Here is a 24,699-nt window from a genome sequence, read left to right on the forward strand (position 1 = left end):
GTAGGAGGACATGTGGCAGGACGCTTTGATCCAACAGGCCACAGGATTTTACAGTGAGATTTTTTATCATAGTTGATGACTTTATGGCTGTATGGCGTTCAGTGACAGCAGGTCTGCAAATGGTGATTGACATGATGGCCGCTAACGAACCCTGCAGAGGCAATAACGTACACGCACTCGCTCGCACGCACAAATAAATGTAAGATAATAAGTACGGTGGCCCGTGTGCAAATCACAACACTCCCCTCCCAACTGACCCGGCTCCCTGACTGACTCGTCTCGCTCTCCCCGGACTGACCCGTCCCCCCGCACCCCCCCGGCTGACTCCTCCCCGACTGACTCGTATCCCTCCCCCCAGACTGACTCCTCCCCCCGGACTGACCCGTCTCCCTATCCCTGGACTGACCCGTCTCCTTCTCCCCGACTGACTCCTCTCCCCGACTGACCAGTCTCTCTCCCCCCTACTGACCCATCTCCCTCTCCCTGGACTGACCTGTCTCGCTCTCCCCGGACTGACCCGTCCCCCCGTCCCCCCCCGGCTGACTCCTCCCCGACTGACTCGTATCCCTCCCCCCGGACTGACCCGTCTCCCTATCCCTGGACTGACCCGTCTCCTTCTCCCCGACTGACCCGTCTCCCTCTCCCAGACTGACCAGTCTCTCTCCCCCCTACTGACCCGTCTCCCTCTCCCCGGACTGACCTGTCTCCCTCTCCCCGACTGACCCGTCTCCCTCTCCCCGACTGACTCCTCTCCCCGACTGACCTGTCTCCCTCTCCCCGACTGACCAGTCTCTCTCCCCCCTCCTGGCCCGTCTCCCTCTCCCCGGACTGACCCGTCTCCCTCTCCCCGGACTGACCCATCTCCCTCTCCCCGACTGACCAGTCTCTCTCCCCCCTACTGACCCATCTCCCTCTCCCCGGACTGACCTGTCTCCCTCTCCCCGACTGACCCGTCTCCCTCTCCCCGACTGACTCCTCTCCTCGTCTCCCTCGTCTCCCTCTCCCCGGACTGACCCGTCTCCCTCTCCCCGGACTGACCCGTCTCCCTCTCCCCGACTGACTCCTCTCCTCGTCTCCCTCGTCTCCCTCTCCCCGGACTGACCCGTCTCCCTCTCCCCGGACTGACCCGTCTCCCTCTCCACGACTGACCCGTCTCCCTCTCCCCGACTGACTGCTCTCCTCGTCTCCCTCGTCTCCCTCTCCCCGGACTGACCCGTCTCCCTCTCCCCGGACTGACCCGTCTCCCTCTCCACGACTGACCCGTCTCCCTCTCCCCGACTGACTGCTCTCCTCGTCTCCCTCGTCTCCCTCTCCCCGGACTGACCCGTCTCCCTCTCCCCGGACTGACCCGTCTCCCTCTCCACGACTGACCCGTCTCCCTCACCCTGACTGACCTGTCTCCCTCTCTTGTCTCTGGCAGAGCAGGGACTTGGCCCGTAAGCTGGTCGAGCACGGCCACAAGGGCACGGTGCTCAGCAGGGAGGAATTCGAGGAGAAGAAGGCGGCGGCGCAGGCTGCGGAGGCCGCGAGGAGCAACGCCTTGTACAACAGGAGCCGGCCAGTGTGAGTCTCACCAGCCCACCACCACCACCACGCTCACTGTGAGGTGTGGTCTGCACGACGTGCAAGAACCACCAGAGGCACCAGGCACCATTTAGTAAAATATCAGTGTGTTGTCTTCTGAAAATGTCTAAAAAGTTTGGCCGTGTTGTTTAAATGTGGTCAGATTTTTGGAATCAATCGTGTCTGTGGCGAAGAGAATAGGAGTTCTGGCCTCGACCTCTGTGGTTCTTTGTATTGACTTCTCATTCATTGTGAAAAAATGATATTTTAGATGAGCGGTGGCGGAAGCCAGCAGATTTTTTCACTGTCTCGATCTCCTCTTTATCTCCCGTTGTCAAAAGATATGGCAAAAAAAATGTGGCCTTGACACAAATGATCCTTTTCTTAAATTCTGCTTCTGTTGGGCGCATTAAAAAATAGTTCTGGTGAACTTTGATCAACAATCAGACTGTTGTTGAGTAAAACACCGGCTAGGAGATTACATTTTTTTATTTTTTTGTGTAATAGCAATTTTGTGCAAGATTCATGTAAATAATGTCAGTAACACTCAGCGCTAAAGAGACGCTCTGAACCGCGGGCTTTGTTTTTACAGATTTCACATCAAATTCAACCTTGTGAGACTCAGACTCAGGTAATGGGGACTTGACACAGACTCCTCCTTGTGACTTGGACTTCAGTCAGACCACACCCCCTATTATAAAAAACCCCAACATGGCGCTGGTCAAAATGCGAAAAAGACTCGAGGCTTGGAAACGGCAGCGGGTGACGTGGCGTGACGGTGTGTTGCCACCTGGGTGTTGTGGCTGCACAAAGAGACCAAAACCCCAAGATCACACGTCGTACGCTACAAAGAAACCGGCATATTGCCTTTTCCACAAAAGATGGGATAAACGGGAGCAACTCATCCGAGTCGGCGTCCTGTACGAACAAAGTCTTTGAACGACTCGAGGGCCCGTTCCCTCTCAATTCACATCAAAACCGGTTTGAACGTAAACAAGCCGAATGACAGAACTACAAACCCCAGTTCTTCTGTAAACTGCCCCCACCGGAGGAAAGTCATCACACAGATCCTCGATAAAGCCATGTGGTCGTGGCGTCTCCTTTGATGACGAGCCGGGACAGACTCCAAAAAAAGACCCGTTCTCACACACACACACACACACACACACACACACACACACACACACACACACACACTCTGACTGCGGAGCACCCAGACATTTACCTGCTAGGTGTTGCATTTGATCGAACCCTCAGATGCTCATCCAAACGTGTGCCCCCCCCCCCTCCTGTGAACATCAGTGACACTGGTGAAACGGGAGCCTCCACACCTGTAGCTCCGATGATATTAGGCCAGGGAGCCTTTCATCTGGTCCCAGCAGGATCCAGGGAAATGTTGTACGGGAACAACTGGGATGTTATACACACACACACACACACAGAAGTCGGAAGCCTGTTTCCAGCATCTACATCCACGCGGACATCGTTTCAAAAGGCCGCGACCCCTCCGGCGTGTTTGTGTGTATCACGACTTTGTTTGGGATACGGGGGGGGGGGTGACATGCACCACGTTGACAACATCCATGTCCGACTGATTCTTTTAAAGGAACACTCCGAGTGGTTTGCAACCACAGCTGTAGTTTATAGTGGATTCACCACAGTAGACCAAAATAACATTTCAAACATAATTGCATTTATAACAATATAATGTTGACCGCCTTTAGGCTCAAACAAAAGGTGCTGCATCCACACTACTATCAAAATAAATATAGTGAATAAAAAAATTCATTGTTTCAGAAGTAGTTTAAGATATTTTTTTATTATCAAAATCAAAATTTGTTCACTTTCACGATGCTAACAAGAGAAAAAAAGAACCAGCGATATTTTTCTCTGCTACGTCGAAGGAGGAATGTGTTTCCTGTTCATGTGACGGACTTCTTTTCGCAACCTGCGGAGTCGCCCTCTGCTGGTGATTCCAGAGAATACAGGCCTCAGGCACTTCGGCATTGGCTTCATTTTTTAACTACGCCCATTCATTGTTTACAGTCTATACAGTCTTTACAGGAACAGATGTGAGAAAGAATCAAGATGGCCGACCAAAATTACGAACATGTCGGAAACTCATCCGACAGAACGACGGGAGTGCCCGATCCCGCCTCGCTAGCAGAGCAGACATTTTAGTCAGGTTAAAATTGAATCTCAATTCGTAGGTTTGGTTCACACTTGTGTCACTCACTATGTGACCAGAGAGAGGGAAGTAAAGACATTTATTATATTTCACCTGCTGTTTGGATTATTGCTTCAAGACTTCACAACCTACGGGTGAGCAAAAATGTTTTGGAACTGATTAATCCCTCTTATTTGTTTTCCGCCCTTGAAAATGTGAAATCCTGCAAAAGAGGTTGACAAGACAGGAGAAGAACCCCCCCCCCCCACAACATTTGCAGATTTTTTCCATCACAGGAGGTTAGTTTGAGCTGTGAGCCCCCCCCCCCCCACCCCCCAATTCTCTCTGTCTAAATGCAGATCGCTCTTTTTCCTCTGTGGTTTTTCTGATTGGCCTTCCACCAAACTGTGACCCCCCCTGACCTCCTGTTATGGTCACACTGTGAAAACACTGGGCCCCGGGATGCAATATACCACCTGCGAAGTGAAGCTGAGCACAATCAGTACAGTGTTCGGACCAGAAAAGAAAAGAAAGGAAAGAAAGGCCGACAGCTGTACGGTAAACAAGCCAAATCGTACGTCGTCAAAAAAATGGATCCATCCAAATTAACAAAGTCACGTTGTAGGAATAACTAGGCATTTACTTCACCTAAAGACTTTCACACCTTTGCTCGGCGGCCATGCGGTTTTAGAAATGCCTTCTCTCTTCTGTCTTTTTTCACCGTTCCGTCACTGCTTTGTGTTTTTCCTCTCCACCCCCCCTTCCTTCCCTTCCCTTTCTCTTCTTCTTCAACCTCCCCGCGCTCTTGGAGACCTTTAGTGCCTGCAGGTGTATAAATAGAGCTGTTTTCAATTAGGGGCAAAACCTTCGCCTGTAGCGTGCATCTGATCAATGAATGCCCCCGCACCTGTGGTAATAAAATACCGAGGGAGGGGAGATAGCGCAGTGAATGCTAATCAGATGTTGCCCTGTTGTTGGCCTGTCTCGCTCTGAGGGACAACGCGCTCCTCCTGACAGCTCGGCTGCGAAAGAGGAAAAGAGGGGAGGGGGTCGGCTTGCCTTCTGCCGGCACATCACATAAAGACCAAACAAAAGACCTGTTGCTCTCATCAGACGTAAGTGAAATCCAATACGTGATTGGGGAGAGAAGGAAAAGGGAACTTGAATGAGTCAGCTGTGTGGTTGTGTGGTTGTAGAGAAACCAGATGGAAGGGTCGGAATCAACAAGTGGCGGGTTCTGGTTTTTTGAAGTCGTGGATAAAATTTCAAGCTGGTGAAAATACACCGATTTGTTAAGACGAGTCTTGAGCCGGGAAGCTTTCCTGTTTTTTTGAGAGTACAACATTCCCGTGTAGTTGTTATCTAACCTGGACATATGTAGTCATGTGCTAAAATGTTGGAAGCGGAATCTTTGACCCCGTTCAATGTTTAACGCCTCTGAATAAATAGTTGGCATGAATATTTTTTGCTCCATATTTAATGACTTTTCCTAATTTGGTGGTTAAAATATAATTAACATGATCGTATGTTTTCAATGTCCTGTACACATATTGTACGCATCCGTGCCAATTTGTAAAACATACAAGAAGTATAAATATTTAACTCACTATTTCCATAGTCACATTAAAGGGCATTCTGGTCAACAAAGAAGCATTAACTACCTCAACTTGGGTTAAAGTTTTGACTATAATAAGTTCTCTAGAGGTTTAAATGGCTGCGGTCAAATTGACCCCGAGGATGAACGATGTTAGTCAATTTGACGGTAACATGAGGGTTGATCTGAGAAGGGCTGTTTTAATTCTATATCATTCAAGAAGCGAGATAGAGCAGATTACGGAGGTGGGCTTGGATTTCCACAGGACGTTAGACGTATCTTACACTTCTCAAACTGCCAGATGTTGGAAACCGTCTTCCGTTTAATTCAAAACCGAAAGTCCTGCACTTTATCTCGAGTAAGAAAAAAAGAAACATTTGATCCAGAGACTGGGAGACAAACACGAGGAGAAGGGGAGATGAGAGGCCTCTGCTTCCTGTCTGCTCCGGCTCCTGGCTCGGGCCCAGAAGTCGGTGTCAGCACATGTCCTGACCTCGCGTGCTCACGGCGGCGCTGCGAAAGGTTTCCATCAGGCTCCCCGCGATCTCCCCACAGTCCAAAACCACAGCCGCGCTCATTGTCCATTGTGCTGCAACGTTTTCACAGTCCGCCTCAAGAATTCTCCGCGCTCCCGACTCTCGGGGCTCTTTATTAAAAGTGAGCCATCACTCGCCGTGCCAAGTAAAACCGGTGCCGCGACACACGCACAGCGCATGGATTTCACCCTGGACTGGGACCTCCAGATGCTGTGTGAAAATAAGATTGTGCATGTGACTGACACGAGCGGCTCGCAACGCGGATCCCGGCGAGCCAAACCCCTGCCACTCTGCGCCTCTGGCGCGGGCCCTCGGGCGACGGGGGTTTTCGCAGTCTCCATTACACTGGCTGTCAAGCCAATTGCCGTCTTTGCACTTTGTGATTTTGGATGGGTGCGTCGATCCGGAGCTCTCCCCCGCGAGGCTTTTTCGTCCAGCGCCTCACGTCCCCGCCAGGCTTGAGAACTCGCCACCGCCACGTCCCGCTGCCCGGCACACACACGCAGTTCGTACACCAACCCAGCTGGCGCAGCACATAATAAAGAACAAGCTGATGTTTTGGCCTGGACGTTTCCGCCGCTTAGAAGTCATTTCTTATTTAATATTTCACATTAACGATTAATGGAAGCCACCGAGAAATATTATGATTTATTTTGACGAAACAATCCACCGCTCAAGGTCTTCGTGCTGTTCCTGGGGATGTTGTCAAGATGTGGTCTGGTAGGATCAATAGCTTTGGGACTTTCAGTGTGTGTTGTGCCCGAGTTTACAGCTTTTGTCCTTCATGCACCAGACGACGTCTGGACCTGATCCTCTGGATATTGTCCGGCGTTTTTCGAGATGTGTTCTCGCCTACTTGAAACCATCTGTTCGGTTTAGGTGACGGGTAAACGAGCGAGCTTACGGGAGTCCGTTTAGAAATGTATTCAACGCTCTCGCTGCCTTGGTCTCTGTGAAGTCTTTGGCCATTTACCGGCTCTATTCTTGCATCAGATCAATCGGACACTACGCAGACTTCATTCCGGGGAACTGGCAGCGCAAAGACCGTTTAATGTGCATTCGAGCAAACGGCTCCTCGGGGTGACGTCAAGACAAGTTCTCAGAAGATAAAACGCTGATATTGATAAGATAATCCACAAACATATTGCTGGTTAATACCAGATTTAAGTCAAACTGGAAGTCTAATACTTTTAATCAATGTCCAGTCGTAAAACGAAAGCTCTCACTGGACAAACAGACTTCGATCGGCCACATTACGATTGAAACATTCCTGGATTGACCCCACTAATGATCCTTGGGGGCGTTTCGGGACTCCTGCATGTGCATTAGAACGTGTCCCAGTGGTAATAAAGCTGAACCTGTGTTTATTACAGCCCTGTTCGTATCTCACTTCCTTTAGCTCATTGAAGCTGAAATAATACACGCAAGCACCAATAGTATATGTCCCAGGTCATTTAGGGAAACAGACACGTTTGTACGATGTTGATTCTGATGTTTGGGAACTCGCCTTGATTTCACCCACAGCCAATACATTACGGCTAAGTGCCCCCGATAAAGGGGGAGGAAGTGGTTTCCACATCGTATAGCGTCTCCCATCGGGCCACCAGACCACACAGTCATCTTCCCCTTTGTACTTTTCTAAGTGCTGCCGAAGGAGGATGAGTGTCACGGATCGAGTGGCCCCGAGGCGAGGTTTCCCCCTGAGGCCAAGGGTCTCTAATTTGTCCGGCGGAATGATTGCCACCTTGTTTTAAGAAAAACTAATTCTGGAGAGCGAGCGCGACTCCATTCTTTGCTAATCAGCACTTGAAATAAGTGCTTTGGAATGATTTTCGTGTGTGTTGCCTTAACTGACGAGAGGGAAACCGCACACACGTGTGAGACGGACAACGATTCCGCTCGTTCTCTCCTTTCAGGACTTTCAAGATCATCCTCTCGAAAACGTTGACTGTTCCCCCGCGGCTCATTCCGAATCAATCCACTCACCAGATTCCACTTAAAAACATGAGCGTGAATCATCTGTTTGGACGACATTATCAATCCTTTGCGCTGCGTCTTCCCCCAAAATGGAAAGTAGCCTAAAAAAAAAAGGAGCCAGTGTGAAAAAGATGACAATGATTCCTTTGATCCACGCTCGCACCCCCCCCTCCCTCCGAAAGCCAATGTGGCCACAATACACAAAGAAAACTCAGGTAGAATATCATGCGTAGCACATGTGTAACTGATACATTCGGCTCATTGTAATCAGAGGTGACAGAGGATTTCAGAAAAAGACCCAAAATAAAGTAAATTGTCATGCTGTGTGGAATTTCCCCCGAAGTCCACAGGCCCAAAATAATATTTTCCATAAGATTAATTTTCCCAGGCACTCGGGGGGGAAAAAAATATTCTGGTACAGTACGTGTTGTTTCTCGAGAAATCACTGTATCATTGAATGTTCCCATCTGTCGTACCGTCGAGAGCTGCGGGCTAATGAAAGCTTCAATCAGTCAGTCTGCTTCGGGAATAAAAGAGAGAAATTATTTCAAAGCTCGACATCCTTCACCCGCCGTGAAATGAAAATCTCTCCGAAAAAAACCACCTTCTGCGCAGTTGCTGAATATTTATTTGCAAAACGAACGCTCTCCGAATTAAGAAGGAATGCAAGGCCCCCGGTCCTTAGAGAAATGTTAATGGCGTGCATGCTGGGAATTACGCCGTTGCAAATGTTGGCATGTGTGAAAGAGGACGCAGCTTCGTACAGATCACATTCGATTGGCACTGGTGATGAAATTTATCATATTGCACATTGTTGCGGTATGTTGAATTTCTTAACTTTTCCCTGCCATAAGTTTACACCGATGATTTAAACCTCATAAGCAGCATTCGCACTCTCACTGGTCTCCCAGTGTTTTTAAAGATGGACGACATGGCAGCTCCCAAAAGTGAAGCCAAATCATTATGATCGCCCCCTGGTGGCTGGCTGCAGCACAGTTCATAAAACCCGCCTCCTCCATGTTAGTAGATGGGACATGGACCAAACTTAAAAAAATCAGCGTGGACATTAAATCAATCTTTGGTAGTTCTTACCACACTGACGTATGTTCATGTAAAGTGTTCATGTTTCCGGGAAGTTTGATTTGAATTAGTTATTTGATGCTTTAAAAGCGGGCGGAGATGTGGCTGAGACTGGCTCGCGATTGGTCGATCATGTGTATCGGCCGAACCTCGATACTGCGGCTCTGCTCCACGGTATCTACATCACAGACTCTGGCGTCATTCTTGTACAACAGGAGGAACGTCGATCTTTATATTCTGCCTATGGCAGCTACGGAGCGCCACATGGCACATTCCCCTGGTAACAATCATAAACACCTTCTGCGACTTGTGCCAAAGTATTCCCCGCTGTTGGTTCCGACTGGACAAAACGGCCTTCTTTACTCTCATACGTCAGTGTTCTTGGACCACTATTCCTCCTCAGACCACTGCTGGTCGGTACCAACCGATGCTGACGAGCCTTTTCGTTTCGGAGATGCGCCAAACACAACGATTCGACCCGTACGTGTTGACTAGATGAGCTGACCGTTCACTTCATGTGTGATACAACCCAGATCTCGACACGCAGCGTCTTTACACGACAATCAACATTATTCAACTCGTCTGTCGCCGTTGCCCCCCTTTCAGCTGTGCAAACAGATAATGAATCTGTCCTCGAGTGCAGCAGAGAGACGAATCATTGTTTAGGGCTGCGGGTCAGTGACACTCGGGGCTTAACACACTTTGGAAGGTGACGGATGTGACTATATTTAGTGGTAAACACATGAACAGCAGGCACTTAGAGAAAAAGGTGAAAGTGCAAGCGGAACCAAGTTTTACGCGGTCGTGTCCACCCTGTTAAAAATAGCCCTCAAACACTCATATTTAGATTTTTTTATGTTGTAGAAGCAAACAATAGGATATTTAAATATTACACCTTTTCCCCACAAAAAAAACATAATTTAACAATGCATGAATTGAGAATGCGAAACAGATTTTGAAGTGGAAATGCTCCTAAGAACTGAGCAGCTGTTGAGAAGCTGCTTCTTAACCTCGATAATAAACTATAGTAAATACAAGAAACGTCCAAATGAAGTAGTAAACTCGTTTGATTTACAGGCCATGAATCTGTGAGGTGTCACTTTACAATGTCAAGTGAAGCGGCGGAGGATTGTTCATTAGACTGTACGCGAGCCGTCAGAGAGGGTCGGTGATTACTGAGTTTACAACATCAGTTTCGGAGGCTTACGGGTCCAGGAAGAAGGCCCCTGGTTGTGGTATGGCTGAGCTAGTTTCACTGTAACACCGTGTTTACACACGTGTAAACACACTCGGAAGGAAATTTCGCTGCGCAGCAACAGCTGTTCACCCCCAACAGAGGCGGACAAAGCGTCACATCAACTCTAGTCTTTATTACTTTATTAAAATAATAAATTACTTTATTACGGTGAACGGGGAGTTTCTTGACAATCAAGGGACACGTTGATTGATTTTTTCCGGTTGTGCTATTTGTAGTAAGTGAAACAAGTTACAGTATTTACTCAGTGCGTCTCTCTACAGCTAAATTATGATATATATTCTAAAATACATTTTTCTTGGTATTTTAAAACTCAACAGCTACGTTGTCCATTTTACTCCAGCTCGACTTCCTGCATGGATTATGTTTCATTGTCCCCAAGAGCTCGACCCTCGACCATAGACTGTATATATAAATAAAGATGGACGACATGAAGGCTTAGCGATCGTCCCCTAGTGGCCAGCTGCAGGATAGATCATTCAAAATGCAGCCTCCTCCATATTAGCAGATAGGGTTAGCAAATGGTAGAAATTGTTTTAATAACTTATTGATGCTGTAAAAAATGGGCGAAACGAGACTGACTTGTGATCGGACCTCGATACCGCGGCTTTATTTCACAGTCTAAGTTTTGTATCTGTGCTAGAGCCACTGCCTCTTTGTTTTTAATTTTTAAAAAAACAGATTAAGTTTTGCTGTTTAAATCTTGGCAAAATGTCGCTTGTGAGAAAAAACTTGTCGGAAGCATTTCTAAAAACCGACCAATTGTGTTGTCTTTCTTTGGTGAGGAGACAGATGTTGAAATCCAGAGCTCGGAGAGCTAAAGAATCCAGAGCCACATTTTTAACAGCACGTATATTTATTTTAATGTAAAATAATTTCAGGGGAACTTAGTCGGATGTTTCAACTAGCCAGACGAAGACTGTTCAGATCCCTTCCAGGCCCGGGGCCCACCTGCCTTGACCACAATCCAAAAACAAGACGCTGGTCTTGATCACAGTTCTGCTTAATACCCAGTCATTAGCCACTAATAACCATCATTTAATAGTGCAACTCTTGTTATGCCTCCTAAATGAGGCTTGATAAGAAATTTGTTAATTGACAGGAAACTCAGACTCGCAGCGGCCCGTGTGTTTTGCCCAAGTATTATTCACTCTCCGTGACTGTGTGTGTTGCTTTAGCTACTGGATGGGGGTAACCCCAGTCACTTGCCTCCTCAACACCTGTGTTTACTTTGGGGCCTCGGCCCCCTTGACCCAGCAGCAATCCTTCACTCACTCAGGAGACGGAGTGAGGTTCCAACCTCCAAATATGTGCTGTCCCGGCACTTTTACCGCTGTGAGATTCCACCAAGACTTTCTCTGCGTGGGCACGGTCCAAACGACTCGTATAAATTACCATCCTTTTTCCAAATTCTAGTAAATACATACATGCAGATTCTGAGTCCTCTTTTCACCGCAACGGTGAGCTGCTATACACTAAGAGCAGGAATTGGCTGTTTGTCCGAGGCTGTTGTGGCTGTCGGGGGCTTCTGGAGGTGCTTTTGGAATGGAAAGTGGATCCGAAGAGCCATTAGTGTAAAATATAACCGAACTTGTCTTCTTGTTGGCCGCAGCTGCAGACAGAGCTGGATGCAGTAATAGTGAATATTCAGCAGTAATGTTAAAATGAATGGAACAGATTTATAACCAGAGGACTGCTGGTTCAAACTTGCAGGTGTTTTGAGGATTATTTCTTTTTACTCTCTTATTCACAGCTCCTGTGTCCGTGTGCTGAACCTTTATACCTTTTTAGGTACAGAAGAAAATGTGTCTGTAGCAACAACTATCTACTCTCTGATCAGATTATCCCTGATTAGTTTGGTTGTTTGTTTTGTCGGCAGGTTTTCCAAGAAGGGGATGGGACACGGGCCAAGAAAGAACCCAATAAATTTTGACAGGGATCCGGACAATTACTTTCTTTAACATTGTGAGATAGGGGATTGCCCAGGGAATAATTAATGGAACTTGATGAACAAAATCAGGCGTATTTCGTGGACTGACATCTATGACTTGTGCAATTTGGTTGCGGCTTGATTGGATTTAAGGGGACCGTTGGGCCTTGGTGGAGGAATACTCTTCCAGTTTTATTTGGGCAATGTTACTGCCCAGCTTCCATCTTTGTAGAACAGCATGTGAATATTTCCGTGGTATGGAAAAACATTTAGCTTTGGTGTTTTGGTACACAGACTGAAATATTGTATCCGCTCTAATGTAGAAGAAATACGAGAGGTGGCTAGTATTACTTCTTGAGCAAGACAATTAAAGGGGCAGAAAGCAATTTTAATCCAATAAACTTTTGGTAAAAATCTGCAAATATTTCCTCACGGTCCGTTAGCTGTCCGTTCTGTGTGTGCGGACCGCACCTCACAACACTGTGTGTGCAGTTTGTAAATATCTCTCCCCGACACCTTAAGAGATGTGCTAGCAACAGGTGCGTTGGACTCCCCTACCCAAGGTTTGGGGTTTGCGACCCGGCCAGAGCGGTACAACAACAACAAGGAGAGAAACAAGCTTTCTCCTAAATCGCTTACTGCCTCTTTAAGAGACCTGCTAGGGACAGACGCTACGACTCAGGGATTTTGGCCTTGTAGTCAGCGCGTCGGGTTCGAGCCCCGACCAGTGTGGTCAAAAAATCTACAAAAAACAATCTTACCTGCTCCCCCTTTAAATTAGGTCACACTAAAGATACACATATTTCATCCCAGTTCATGATTCCAGTGTAACTGATTGATGCACATGGGGGGAAGGCATTTTCAGTACAGATGATCTTTTCAGAAGTCATCAAAACAATGTTTATTTCCACTGTAACTGTAACTGTAACTTCAGCGAACCGGCCTTCCTGCAATTTCTCTTTACTGCTTTTCCTTCCCCTGACTTCCTAACCACAACTGAGAGGTCACCAATGACCTGTTTACGGCCTTTTTGGACGTTGACCTGTGTATGTGTGTGTGTGTGTGTGTATCTGAAAGTTTTGCACAGTCAATCCTGGATGTGCGCCAGAGTTCTGTTGCTCGTACTGCAGTGTTAACTGTTCAAATATTAGTGCCAATGTTTTTACAGGTGTGGATACACTCGTGTGTGTGCCAGAACCCTGTTTCCATGGAAACAGGCCAGCCTAGAGAGTAAAAAGTTTCATATAAAGTCATTAAACTCTGATATGATCCATATTACACTGCATTGTGAAATGAGCAAACACAGCTGTGACATTTAGACACTCATCGTGATTTTTTTTTGTGTGGTAGTTTTCAGAGTTAAAACTTTGACTTTCTCAACCACATTCGTGATCATTTCTGTCGAGAAATGGTATTTGGAGTATTCGGGAGTGTCCTGGGAGCTTGGCAGGTTCGGGGAAGTGCTGTGCACTGACACATTAGAAGCTGGCGCTGAGTCTCTTGACTGCATGTCATGCTCACTGTCTTTTACGTCTCGCACGTAAACGTATTTAAATACTTAATTAATCATACATTTTAATGAATCCCTGGCAAATAGCCAGGAAAGCCCCAGAGACATGGAAAGGAAAACGACTTTCTTCTGTATGTTCAAGCAGATTTTTAAAAAAATGTTACCCAGTCCGTTTGAATTAGGAATATTGTTTAGAGATGGGACAGAGTGAGCTGAAGCTGCAGTATATCAGGGGACCTTTAACTCTTCATGTGACTTCTTTTTTTTCCCCCATCAGGTTAAGAGAAACATTTCAAATCGTTTGCATGTTGTCTTTTCCAGGACACTGGCAAGTGCAGGAAAGGAACTCAAAGATAACTTCCTGAGAGCGCTGGCAGAGCGCGAGGAGGCCAACCGCAGTGGGAAAATGACTGTGAGTACATTATTACAGCACTCCCAATTGCTACGTAATGGGATTCCCCTCATATTTCTGCAATTCCATTAGTTTGGGAACAAAATCCATACTGTGTCAAGTGGAGTGGAAATGCCCCCCCATTCCCTACTCCAAAAGACCATGAGAGCCAGCTGCCCGCCCTTCTCCCATCCACAAAACACTGTTTACATCTATACCTCGTTCTATGTGTGTTTTTTCTGATTGAACCACCTAAATAATTTCCATACAGAGGGCTCACCCGAGGTGCCGGGCACAAGCCTGCAGGGGTTTTACCAATCTGAGGAGCATTTATGACTCACTCCTACTAGATCTACTTTGTCTAACCTTGCACCAACTCAGCCTTCTTGAAAATACTCGGCTGAATCTGGGGAGAGTGGGATTCCTTCGCCCATGTCTCCGGCAGAGGCAGCTGAGGGGGAGCTAAAAGCTTTGCAGTGGTAACGTGGGAGGCACGCAACAGCTCCTTTAATGTTGCCTGGAGGTGGGGGTTTCCCATTGACTCCACGTTTGCTTAGTGGGCTTGGAGAAGTCTTATGACAATGTAGGTGTTTCTCCACCCTGCAAACGCTTCGTCACAGACTCTTGTTTGTGGTTGCGTGGACAGACGGTCCAGGTGCAGCTGATAAGTAAAGAGTCTCATCAGATCATGACCTCCAGCAAACACTGGCGCTGCCAAATTGAGTTCGGGTTCGAGTCACGACCCCAATTAAATTGTCTATTAGGTCTTGTTCCAGAGCGAGGGTAAGATCGGAAAGCGTATCGTTGCAACGTGTGCAATGACGAGGGCATCGCAGGTGGAACTTTGCGTATGCTCCAAAAATGAAAGAAACAAGGAGAATCAAATATAAGCGGCAGAAATCAATATTCTTCCACCAAATCTATTGTCGGCCCTTTGGAATAGAACTTCTTCAGCTGAGGGGGTTCGGTGACACATCCACCTTGGAGCCGACCCCAAGGCCTGAAAATGCCTAGGAATTTCCCAGGAAGAGCTCGATTAAAAAAGTGTCCTGGAAGGAATTTTTAACCCCCCCCATTCACATCTGTCCCGGGTGATCCGATCACAAGTTCGACAGCTCTTGAGTTCAAATTGCGAAAGCATCCAAGGACAGATTTGAGATACGATCACTCCAGAGTCGGAGGAGGTCTGGGACACACGTGGCCTTTGGGAAAACTCTCACAGCTTGCTGCCACCTGAACCTACTCGTAGGAACATACACTGAATGTATTGATGAAGTTAAAGAAAGTAGAGAAATTGGGATCCCTGAGCCCATGGAGGGTTTTAAACCTGCATGCCTAATTAAACTTGGGAGGCACTTGGGAGAGATTTTAACCTCTGACCATGAAGCTGAATATTTTTACTACAAACTATCATATTTAACACCATCCTCCGCGTCTACTTTCGCTATATAAATGAATGGAATGTGTCCGGTTCGAGGAAAACGTAGTCACCGGTCTGCAGGGAGTGTTGGTGTTGACACGCCTGAAATGATTCACTTCCAAAAAAAAGGGAGTTTTGTTTGACCTCCATTTACCTGCACCCCTGGGATTTGCAATTATGAGATCACATGAAGTGCTGGGAGGGGGAGCAGAGGTAGTAACACCAGAAGCCCCCCCCCCCCCACTGGATGTTCACTGTGTAAACAGTACCGATGCAAAAAGCCCCACTGTCTCTTCGCCAGTCGGTCTTTTCAAGAGATATGACTGCATCTTTAATATACCAATATATCAAAATTGTGTCTCAACAACATCGTTTTGCTGACACAATATTTTTCCCAGCTCACCTCTTATTTTTTTCCATCTCTTAAGAGCTTCCTTTGCTGAACAAAAATTGGATCGGGATGATGTTTATTTTCGTCCGAGCCGCGCGCTCTGTTTTAAAATTGAACCCACATTTGTGCACTTAATACCTCCTGCCTTTGAAACTGTTTAAGTAACCGCTAAACTTAATACGGTTTGACGAGGCTTGACCTCGTTGGTATATTTACATTACGCAGATGTATTCCAGACAACATTTGCACATGTAAAACACATGTTCGCTCACACCTCGTTTCATCCGCACTCAACCATCCATTTGTGCATCTTAAAAAAAACAAAAAAACATTTTAACTCAAATTTGCAGGTATGCATTGATGCATGTGGTATTTATACATTTGCTACACTTAGTATTGGCATACATACATATGCAGTATATCAAATTTGTATTAGGACCAGGCATAAGGAAAAAAATGAGAGGAGGAAGATTTTTGTTCATCTTGCAATTCAAGAATGAAGTTGAAATACTTTTTTGAGAAAAAAGTTGAAAACTATTTCGAGAAAAAAATCGAAATAGCGGCAATAAAGTTGAAATACTATTTCAAGAATAAAGTCGAAACATGTGATTGACATTTTTGCCAGGTCCATGGTACCGGTGTTCTCTTTAAAGTGATATAAAAGCATCACATAAGCTTAACATGATCTATAAGTTTAATAACTGACGAGTTACAACGAGATATAAACAAATAGCACGATCTTAGATAGCATCCAACAGTAGCTACTAGCTAGTAGATAGTGGCTGGGTCGATTGCGGTTGATTGAGAAGATAAATTGTGACCTGGAAGCACTTTTTAGCAGCAACCACACAACCGGATGTTGATGTTTTGTTAGCCAGTTTGCTAAGCTTACGCTAGCTGCTAACCAAGTTGGAAAGTTGCAATATTATTATTGACAGGCTGAATCTGGAAGAGACGATGCGGTGACAACGGGTGTTTGCACATGAACATCAACTTGTGTCCTGACACGATATAACGTTCGATTGCAAACAACCGTTAATGAATTTTGGGAGCCGTGCTGTTAGTGAAGCTAGCGTAGTTTTGCTAATATTAGTTAATGTGGATGTGTGACAGCTGAACTGGTACCACAACACGGCCGTTTAGGGCTATTTCAACTTTAATCTGAACATTTCGTCTTTATTCTCGAAATGTAAAATAAATTTCTTATGCCTGGCCCTAATACTCTTCCATAGCAGTATGAGGACGTTGTGTGCAGTTTGGATTCCCCCCCCCGTTATCTGAATCCTCTTCGTGAACGTGTCATATTACTGCCACTAATCCTCCATAAGGTCCAATAATAAGACCACCCAGCGTCATGAAGGTATCTCTGACGCTGTTAAACCTTTGTCACACATGACTCCAGCTCCTATCTGCCACCCTCCTCGAACCCGAGGATCAGTCGCGCTAACACATTCCAGCTCCTCATATCTGCTCTAATGCAAAGCAGCCGTCGTTCCTACAAGTGTTTTCCATTTCTTACCCCCCCCAATACATTTTATGTTTTACACGTTGTTGTTATTTTAGGCATTTAAGTCATTTTATCTCGCATGCTTTAACCAGCAAGTTCCTTTTAAAGTCCCCCTCCACTCAAAAAAGTGTTTTTCTTCTGTTTCTTTCCTCTGACATTGACTTTGGGGACTTGTATCTGACCACATGTTTTCACTAAAGAGGTGTTTTCATATTCTTCTCCTGGAGGAGGAGATTTTTGTTTCATTCCAAACGAATCTTGTTCAAGCTAGATTTGGTACATCACAAATACAGAAAACCAGTCGTTGTCGAATATGAAAATGTGAGGGAAAGAAACTGGAAACTTCCAGTGCAGCAGAGGCAGCGAATCATGAGGACGACAGCTGTGTCAGCAGACAGTTAGCGTTAGCATTAGCAGTTATCATCCACGAGAGGACGACAGGTGTGTCAGCAGACCGTTAGCATTAGCATTAGCAGTTAGCATCCACGAGAGGACGACAGGTGTGTCAGCAGACAGTAAGCGTTAGCAATTCGTGAAAGTTTTGTGGCTGAATCTCTCCGATGTTGCCACTAGCCGACAGTGGCGCACATTTTTCCACCGGTCAACCGAGCGCGAGCAGCTGTGGTGGGCGGGGCCTGTGTTATTTGCATATCATGAATATTCATAGTCTCAGAATTCCCAATGAGAGAGAGAGTGGATGGTTTCCGAGTTTTTTGGGCTAAACAATGTTAAACTAAATATTTTTATATACCTTTTACCGCAACCACGTGAAACATGGTAATTCATACCAAATTTTGCAATTCCTTCACTAATATTGTATCCGGCTTTAACATCCAGGTTCCTTCAAAGTTCCACAAACTAACATTGCAGTGGTTAAAGTGTAAAATGAGTTCAGGCTACTTGCTCTGGGACTACGACGTTAGCGTGTCTGTGAAGGTTTTATTTCAGGTATGCTGAAGCAAATTAGTTTTATTTGATCTTAAACTTTTTTACTGTCTCTGTCGCTGACACGGTCTCAAGTATCACCCCACTTAATTCATCATAAAGGGGTTTCATTACTGTTGTGAAGGATCGTAAAGACGCGGAAAATCATCCATTTTAGCCGCACAATGGTCGAGCAAAAGAAAATACTCAGAGCTGAGTAATTGGCATTCCTTTTAAATGGATGACATATTCATTGTCATCTTCCGCCTCATTCACCGGGGGAGGGGGGTTTCGGGGGGGGGGGGGGGGGGGGGTGGGCACTCTTTTGTCCTCCTTTCATGTCTTCCTCAGCCTTTCAAGTCAGGTTGAAATTACACCTGTCAGTTGATACACCTGTCTGTCTTCTTCTGTCCTGCCCCCGAATGCCCCGTTTACAAAAGATTGATAGCGGACATGACTCTTGATGAACAGAGCTCGTCTTCCCATTGTGTGCGGTCCCTGTCCCCCCCATGCCCTCCGGTGTCCTGCCCTTTAGGATAGAAATATTAGGAAGCGAAGTCTATTTTGCATTCAAAATATTGACGTTGATACATTTTCTTCCTCCGGGTTTTCTCGTGAGCCCTCCTCCGTGTTGTAGACGGAGCCCTTCTCCGCTATCTCGGCTGAACTCGTAAAGGGCATTCAGCGCCTTTGCCTTCATTGTGCTTTTTTTTTTACTCCCTTGGCCCACGTTGCGAAAGCTGCCTCGCTGCCAAAAGTCACACACAAACAAAAGCTGCACCTGGGCAGCTTTGGCTTTATTTGCACTGGGTTAGAAGTTAAGGTTTTTTTTTTTATCAAATCCAGGTCACACCTGCTCAGGATGCCTGAGGGTGTCGATTGTTTGGGAGGCTCACGTGTGAGACTGAAGGTGTGCTGCTGCTGCTGCCGCTGCTGCGGCCGCCACCACCACCCACCCAGCTCCCTGTTTGTTTTCAGCTGTTTGTCGAGAGGCTCTGATGGTGTCGGTGTGAAGTTGCTTGATTTCAAACTCATGTGGATCCAATGGGACGGGGCACGAATCAGAAGCAGTCAGACGTGAAGCGCTGAGGCCAATAAAACTGATATACACGCAGAGATTGGGTTTATGAAAAAGATTAATAAGGACTTAAATAAAATGATAATTTCATCTGCATCACAATACAGACCATGACAGATTATTTTTCCGGAACCTGCTGTGTTTTATTTTCTATTAAAGTTCTAAAATTCATAGAAAATGCCCCATCATTTTCAAAAATATCTCTAATTATTATTATTGTTTCGGTACTATCTTTATAATAATTGTTTATTAGTCCATGGCCTAACCTTCCATCAAACTTCAGGTAAAGCTTCAGACCATTTAAATCGAAATTATTTGACTTAATGCTAATCTGTCCAAAAGGTGAATTAAAATATCATGTGTCATATTGAATATATTCTGTCAACCGAACCACATTGACTTAACAAATGTAATAACTTAAGTTAGACTCATAACATGTGACGGTATTATTTCATCAACACAAGGTTTCTTCATGGTGCCCTTTAAAAGAAAGTCACATGACATGATGATTGATGATGAGAATATATTCCACCTTCATCAAATGACTTTTATTTTGTTCGACTAAAGATCACATTGTGCTCTGACAGTAAATTTCACTCCCCCCTCAAGGAGCAAGTAAATGTGTTTCCTATTCAGTGACTTACGCCGTCAGTCACTTGGTAACAAGAGGCAACTTCATTAAAACAATGCACCTGGCAAAGTGCTGAAGCAGCAGGCCAATCACAGAGGTCGGTTTGTTGTGTCAGCAGTAAAGAGCAAAACCACAGGGAGTCGCGTTTAGCCTGTCAAAACAATCATTTTTAAAAAATCATCGAATTTTTAAGGTCGAACTAACGATTCTTTTCATTATCGATTAATCTGTCGATTAATGTAGTTTTTATGGTGAAAAACATCGATCTTGTTTCCCAAAAATCCCAAAAAGATGTTTTTGTTTTGTCCACACACCAAAGATATTCATTTTACTGTCATAGAAGTGCAAAGAAAGCAAAAAATATTTACATTTAAGAAGCTGAAATCCGAGAATTTTAACTTTTCCCCCCATAAAAACGACTTCAACAGATTAATGGATTATCAAAATAGTTGGTGATTACAAATCGATCAACTGTTGCAGCTCCAGACATTTTTCAAAGAAATATTTTAATGTTCTGTTGTTCTCATTAATGTGTCATACATAAAGCCATAAAACAATTTGAAAAAATGTATGTGGATGTATGTTAAGAAAAACAAAACTAAAAATTCTTCAGTCTGCCAGAGGGTTGAGGCCAGTAATCTCCGTCTCTGTTACATAACACGAGGTCCTGCACATTTTCAGTATGGTCTCAGAAAGAGTCAAATGTCTCTGGTGGTCAAGTTGAGCAGCGGTGTGAGCAAGGTGATACGTTTTACCGCAACCGCGTGAAACATGTTAATTCACACCAAATTTTGGAATATTCCTTTACTAATATTGTATCTGGCTTTAACATCCATGTTCCGTTATATATTCAAGTTCCACATACTAATGTTGCAGTGGTTAAAGTGTTAAAAGAGTTCAGCTACTTGCTGTGGGACTATGAAGGTTTTATTTCAGATATGCTGCAGGAGATGGAAAAGCTTGGAGTTCTTTGTTCATGCAAACATGAAAATACATAACACATTAGCAGCTCTTTATGATCTATCTTTGACTTTTTGTAATATGGAGATCTGTGGGTTTTTAAAAAAAAAAACTATGGATACAAAAACTTTTAATCTGAGGAGAGAAAGACGTTTGACAACTAAATTAATAAATGTAAGTTATTTTAGAGCATTGCATTTTATCTCGTTTCCCCAGATCCCCTGAAATATTTCCCACTTACTCTCGGAGGAATTCACAATTTCTCTGGACCAAATTTGACTGTTCAGTTCAAATGATTTTCGCTCTCCCACCCTTTTCACTTGTGGAATTTCGCCGGCCGGGCCTGCGCCGTGTGTCTCATGCCCAGAGGGGACGTCCCGCATAAAGGAAGTGTTTGTCTTTGGTCTGTGGACCCAGTGAGTTCTGTATTGATAAGCTCCTGTCGCTATAGATAATAAGGTGGTCAGTCATGCAGCCCAGAGATCAAGTATAGCATTGAAATTAAAGAGGAATTCCCAGCCCTATTGCATTACAGGCCGTGTGTTCGTGTGTGTGCATGTGTGTGTGTGTGTGTGTGTGTTTGTCCGTCCGCTGCCCAGGTCCTTTGTCCTTGTCATGGGCAGTAAAAACAACAATGGCCAGTTTGATTTCAAAGCAGCAGGACCAAGGTGGACAGTCTTTAGAAAGGAAAGAGTCCTGCAGAGCTATCGTATGACCTTGACTTGAATGGTGTCACAGAGTTGCGGGGAGGTGGGGATACGGCCCCAACAGTTTGCGACCATCTATCAAGTGGAAGAAAAAAGGACCTTTTGTCTGGGGTGGGCAACCATTGTGACATTTGAGAATCGGCTAATGAGCGTTATTTAATTTTAGCTCTAAGTCTACATAATCATAAACCCTTAAATCCTGAATCGCCCTAATGGATCAACTGAGCAACTTGTAACGACCTCTTCACTATTATACTGTCAATTCTTCTTGTCTTTGACCTGTAACACTTGGGGGCTGTACTTTCTCACAGTTTACAGGTCTCAAAGAAGAGAACCATAACACTGAAACTGTGAAATATTACTCTTGGCTGATTAGAGCGCAAACGATTTCACGGTGTGGTAGTGTCTTAGTCTATAAAAAGAAAGTGGATAGCCTGAGCATTATGTGTTATGTTAGTCCACGCAGCCAACATGGCAGCTGTGCCCCTTCTCTCAATGCACCATATCTGCCACTGAGGGATTTGGAAAAGGAATGAGGAAGAGAAAGATTTAACCGCTCCTCATGTTGTACACAATCATCTTTTATAGCTTCCTAATAAATGGCGATTGAGAGATAATAATAGACCACAATTTAATCGTACATGTTTGAATTATCTAGAAAGATGCAGCTCCTATGAATAACGTAGCTTTCATTTCTTGAATGAAAGTATAATTAGTTGGATGAGTTACAAAAAGCCAGATCCAGTGGGAACACGCCGCGGGCCATTTGGAAACCATTTCAGGGCGGATGGTTTGTTTACCCACGAAATCACGCATCACACAATGCGTCAGGCCGATCCCGGAATGCAAGTGGCACGACTCACCTCGCGGTTTTGCCACTGAAAGCCCTAGATGAGCCGCGCTGTAATGATTTTCTTTCTGGGGCCCCTCCCCCTTCCTGTGAACAGCTGCTATTGTCCAGAGACATCGCCCCAAAAATGTGGCTCCTGGACCATTTTCAGAGCAAATGAAAACGGATACACTTAATCTAATCTCTCAGGATTTCTTTTCCTAAATACATTGGGAACACATTTGAGCTTCGGACCGTCAAAACATCCGTCAGCTTGATTTGCCACTGGGAAGACGGGCAATCTCATTAAACTGTCTACTCGGAAATCAAAGGAAGTCTTGCATTAAGCAGAGGCCATCTGGGAGTCTGGATCGACTGCGTTCGCTCGTGTCACCAGTCCTTAAGAGCTCTTATGTTGGACACAGTTGAAGATTTATTAGGGAGCAGATTACCGCAGGGGATTACTTTACTTGCTTTTGGTATTAGGGAAGTCTCGTATTTTGTCTTGTATTGATATCCCCTTTAAATCGCAGGCAACGAAGGACCGTAGATCTGCAGCTGAACAACCTGTAACCTGGGGATTCCCTTAACTTATGTGTCGAGAGAACCTTGACATTTCAGTGACTTTCTAGAAATATATCATAACTGAAGCCGAATAGGAACGGATTATTTGTGTCTTTTCCATATGCTCTTTCATAGGCAATTGAAGTTAGGCAGTGCTGGGTCTGAGAACAACTCAAGAGATGTTGGTTATTGATTTTCTTGCACTTTTATGTGAACATGAGATAAAAGTTTTTATTCCAGTGATGAAACCAGGGTTCAAGCGCCTTATTAAGTACGAGTTTTTTAGTTTTGTCTGTAGCCCCTGACTAAAATATACCTCAACACCCTCCTTTCTCTTGATAGCAATAATGACCTGGACATCTTTATTTGTCCAACACCGCTTTTTAAAGTGTTGGTTGTCCTAGTTTATACAGATGCAGTAGTAAAATTAGGGTTTCTATTGCTGTAGTCGTCCATGTTGTGATGGGACAATCCATTTGCTTGCGCAATCAAGAATGGCGGCATTGCCGTCAATTTCCTAAACTACTTGAAGAATGACTGATTGACTGATGACTGAATATCAGGGATATTAGCTCCAGGGATTCAACCTCAAAGCAGGCAGAGATCAGGGGAAACCAACCCACCATGGCGTCAACCATGGGTTTTGCAAGCTGCCGTTTTGAAGCCTAGAGTTTAGCATTTTGACCAGCGTCAACAAAAGTTTGAAAAGAAAGGTCAAAATGTATTTATGATTATGTTTAAGGGAGAGTTTGTAGTTTGCTCTTGCCAAAAATTTGATTCATCGCTTTGTGTACATACGTGAACTGACCAGAATTTAATTGGGAAAATTGACAAATGAAGCTTGATATTAAATCCAGTCAGTTCCGGTTGACTGTAGCATAAGGTCTGAGATATTGTCTTGAGTTTGGTTGGTATTATGGGCCTGAATATTTTCCTTCGCCATATCGAGGTCTCAGGTTTTCTCCCCCCAGACGTTCAAATACAATCTGCTGTGAGGCTGAAACCATCCATTGCTGCAATCAATCATTATTTACGGCCATATTATCTTTTACATTCCTTTCATTTGCACTTTTTCATAGTCCCGTGAACCCTTGGCATGTTTTTACTCAAACTCCCATCCGTGTATTAGGAAGAGACAGGTGATATGTTGGGGAGGACCGAACATCTGTGTTAAATACTACCTAAAGGTTTCAGGCTCGTCCCTGGAGGAATGTGCACCTGCCATGTGCAGGTGGTGTTTTTTAGACTCCTCGGACTCAAAAGCAACACTTTATGTAACAGGTCCTGCCGTGAACCTGCCCCACTCTGAAATATGGTCACTGAAATACCTTTTAAATTACAAATAATGGATAAATAAAGTGCAAAAATACACAGATGAAAGCCCTCTGGAGGTTTTATTGATGGTTCCACCTCAGCCATACATTTCCGCCTCTGTTTACATTTCTCCTGCGTCCCATCTCTCTTACATCATCCCTCTGGATTTTTCCTCCAAAACAGTGATTAGATTGCTCCGGTTTGTGTCTGGACCCATCTTCTTCTTCCTGGCCTCCCGTCGGGGAAGTGAGCCAAGTGTTACCGAACTGCACTTGTGAGGCTGCAGGTGCAGTGTGTGTGTGTGTGTGTGTGTGTGTGTGTGTGTGTGTGTGTGTGTGTGTGTGTGTGTGTGTGTGTGTGAGTGACATTTA

At 45.1% G+C, this 24,699-nt stretch overlaps 1 protein-coding gene across 3 annotated transcripts in view; it reads left to right on the forward strand.

Annotated features, from left to right (window-relative positions):
• Nucleotides 1-24,699, forward strand: part of cfap299 (cilia and flagella associated protein 299) — a 71,268-nt gene that overhangs the window by 2,485 nt on the left and 44,084 nt on the right. For 2 of the 3 annotated variants that reach the window (XM_047329170.1, XM_047329169.1), the window contains exons 2-4: nt 1,421-1,563; nt 2,156-2,194; nt 13,934-14,024. In XM_047329170.1, the coding sequence (XP_047185126.1) occupies nt 1,421-1,563; nt 2,156-2,194; nt 13,934-14,024 (273 nt within the window). The remainder of the gene's footprint in view (nt 1-1,420; nt 1,564-2,155; nt 2,195-13,933; nt 14,025-24,699) is intronic. The other variant, XM_035639963.2, reaches the window with a different exon arrangement.

The sequence above is a fragment of the Scophthalmus maximus genome, chromosome 19 (genome assembly GCF_022379125.1).
Source record: "Scophthalmus maximus strain ysfricsl-2021 chromosome 19, ASM2237912v1, whole genome shotgun sequence".
NCBI classification, from domain to species: domain Eukaryota; kingdom Metazoa; phylum Chordata; class Actinopteri; order Pleuronectiformes; family Scophthalmidae; genus Scophthalmus; species Scophthalmus maximus.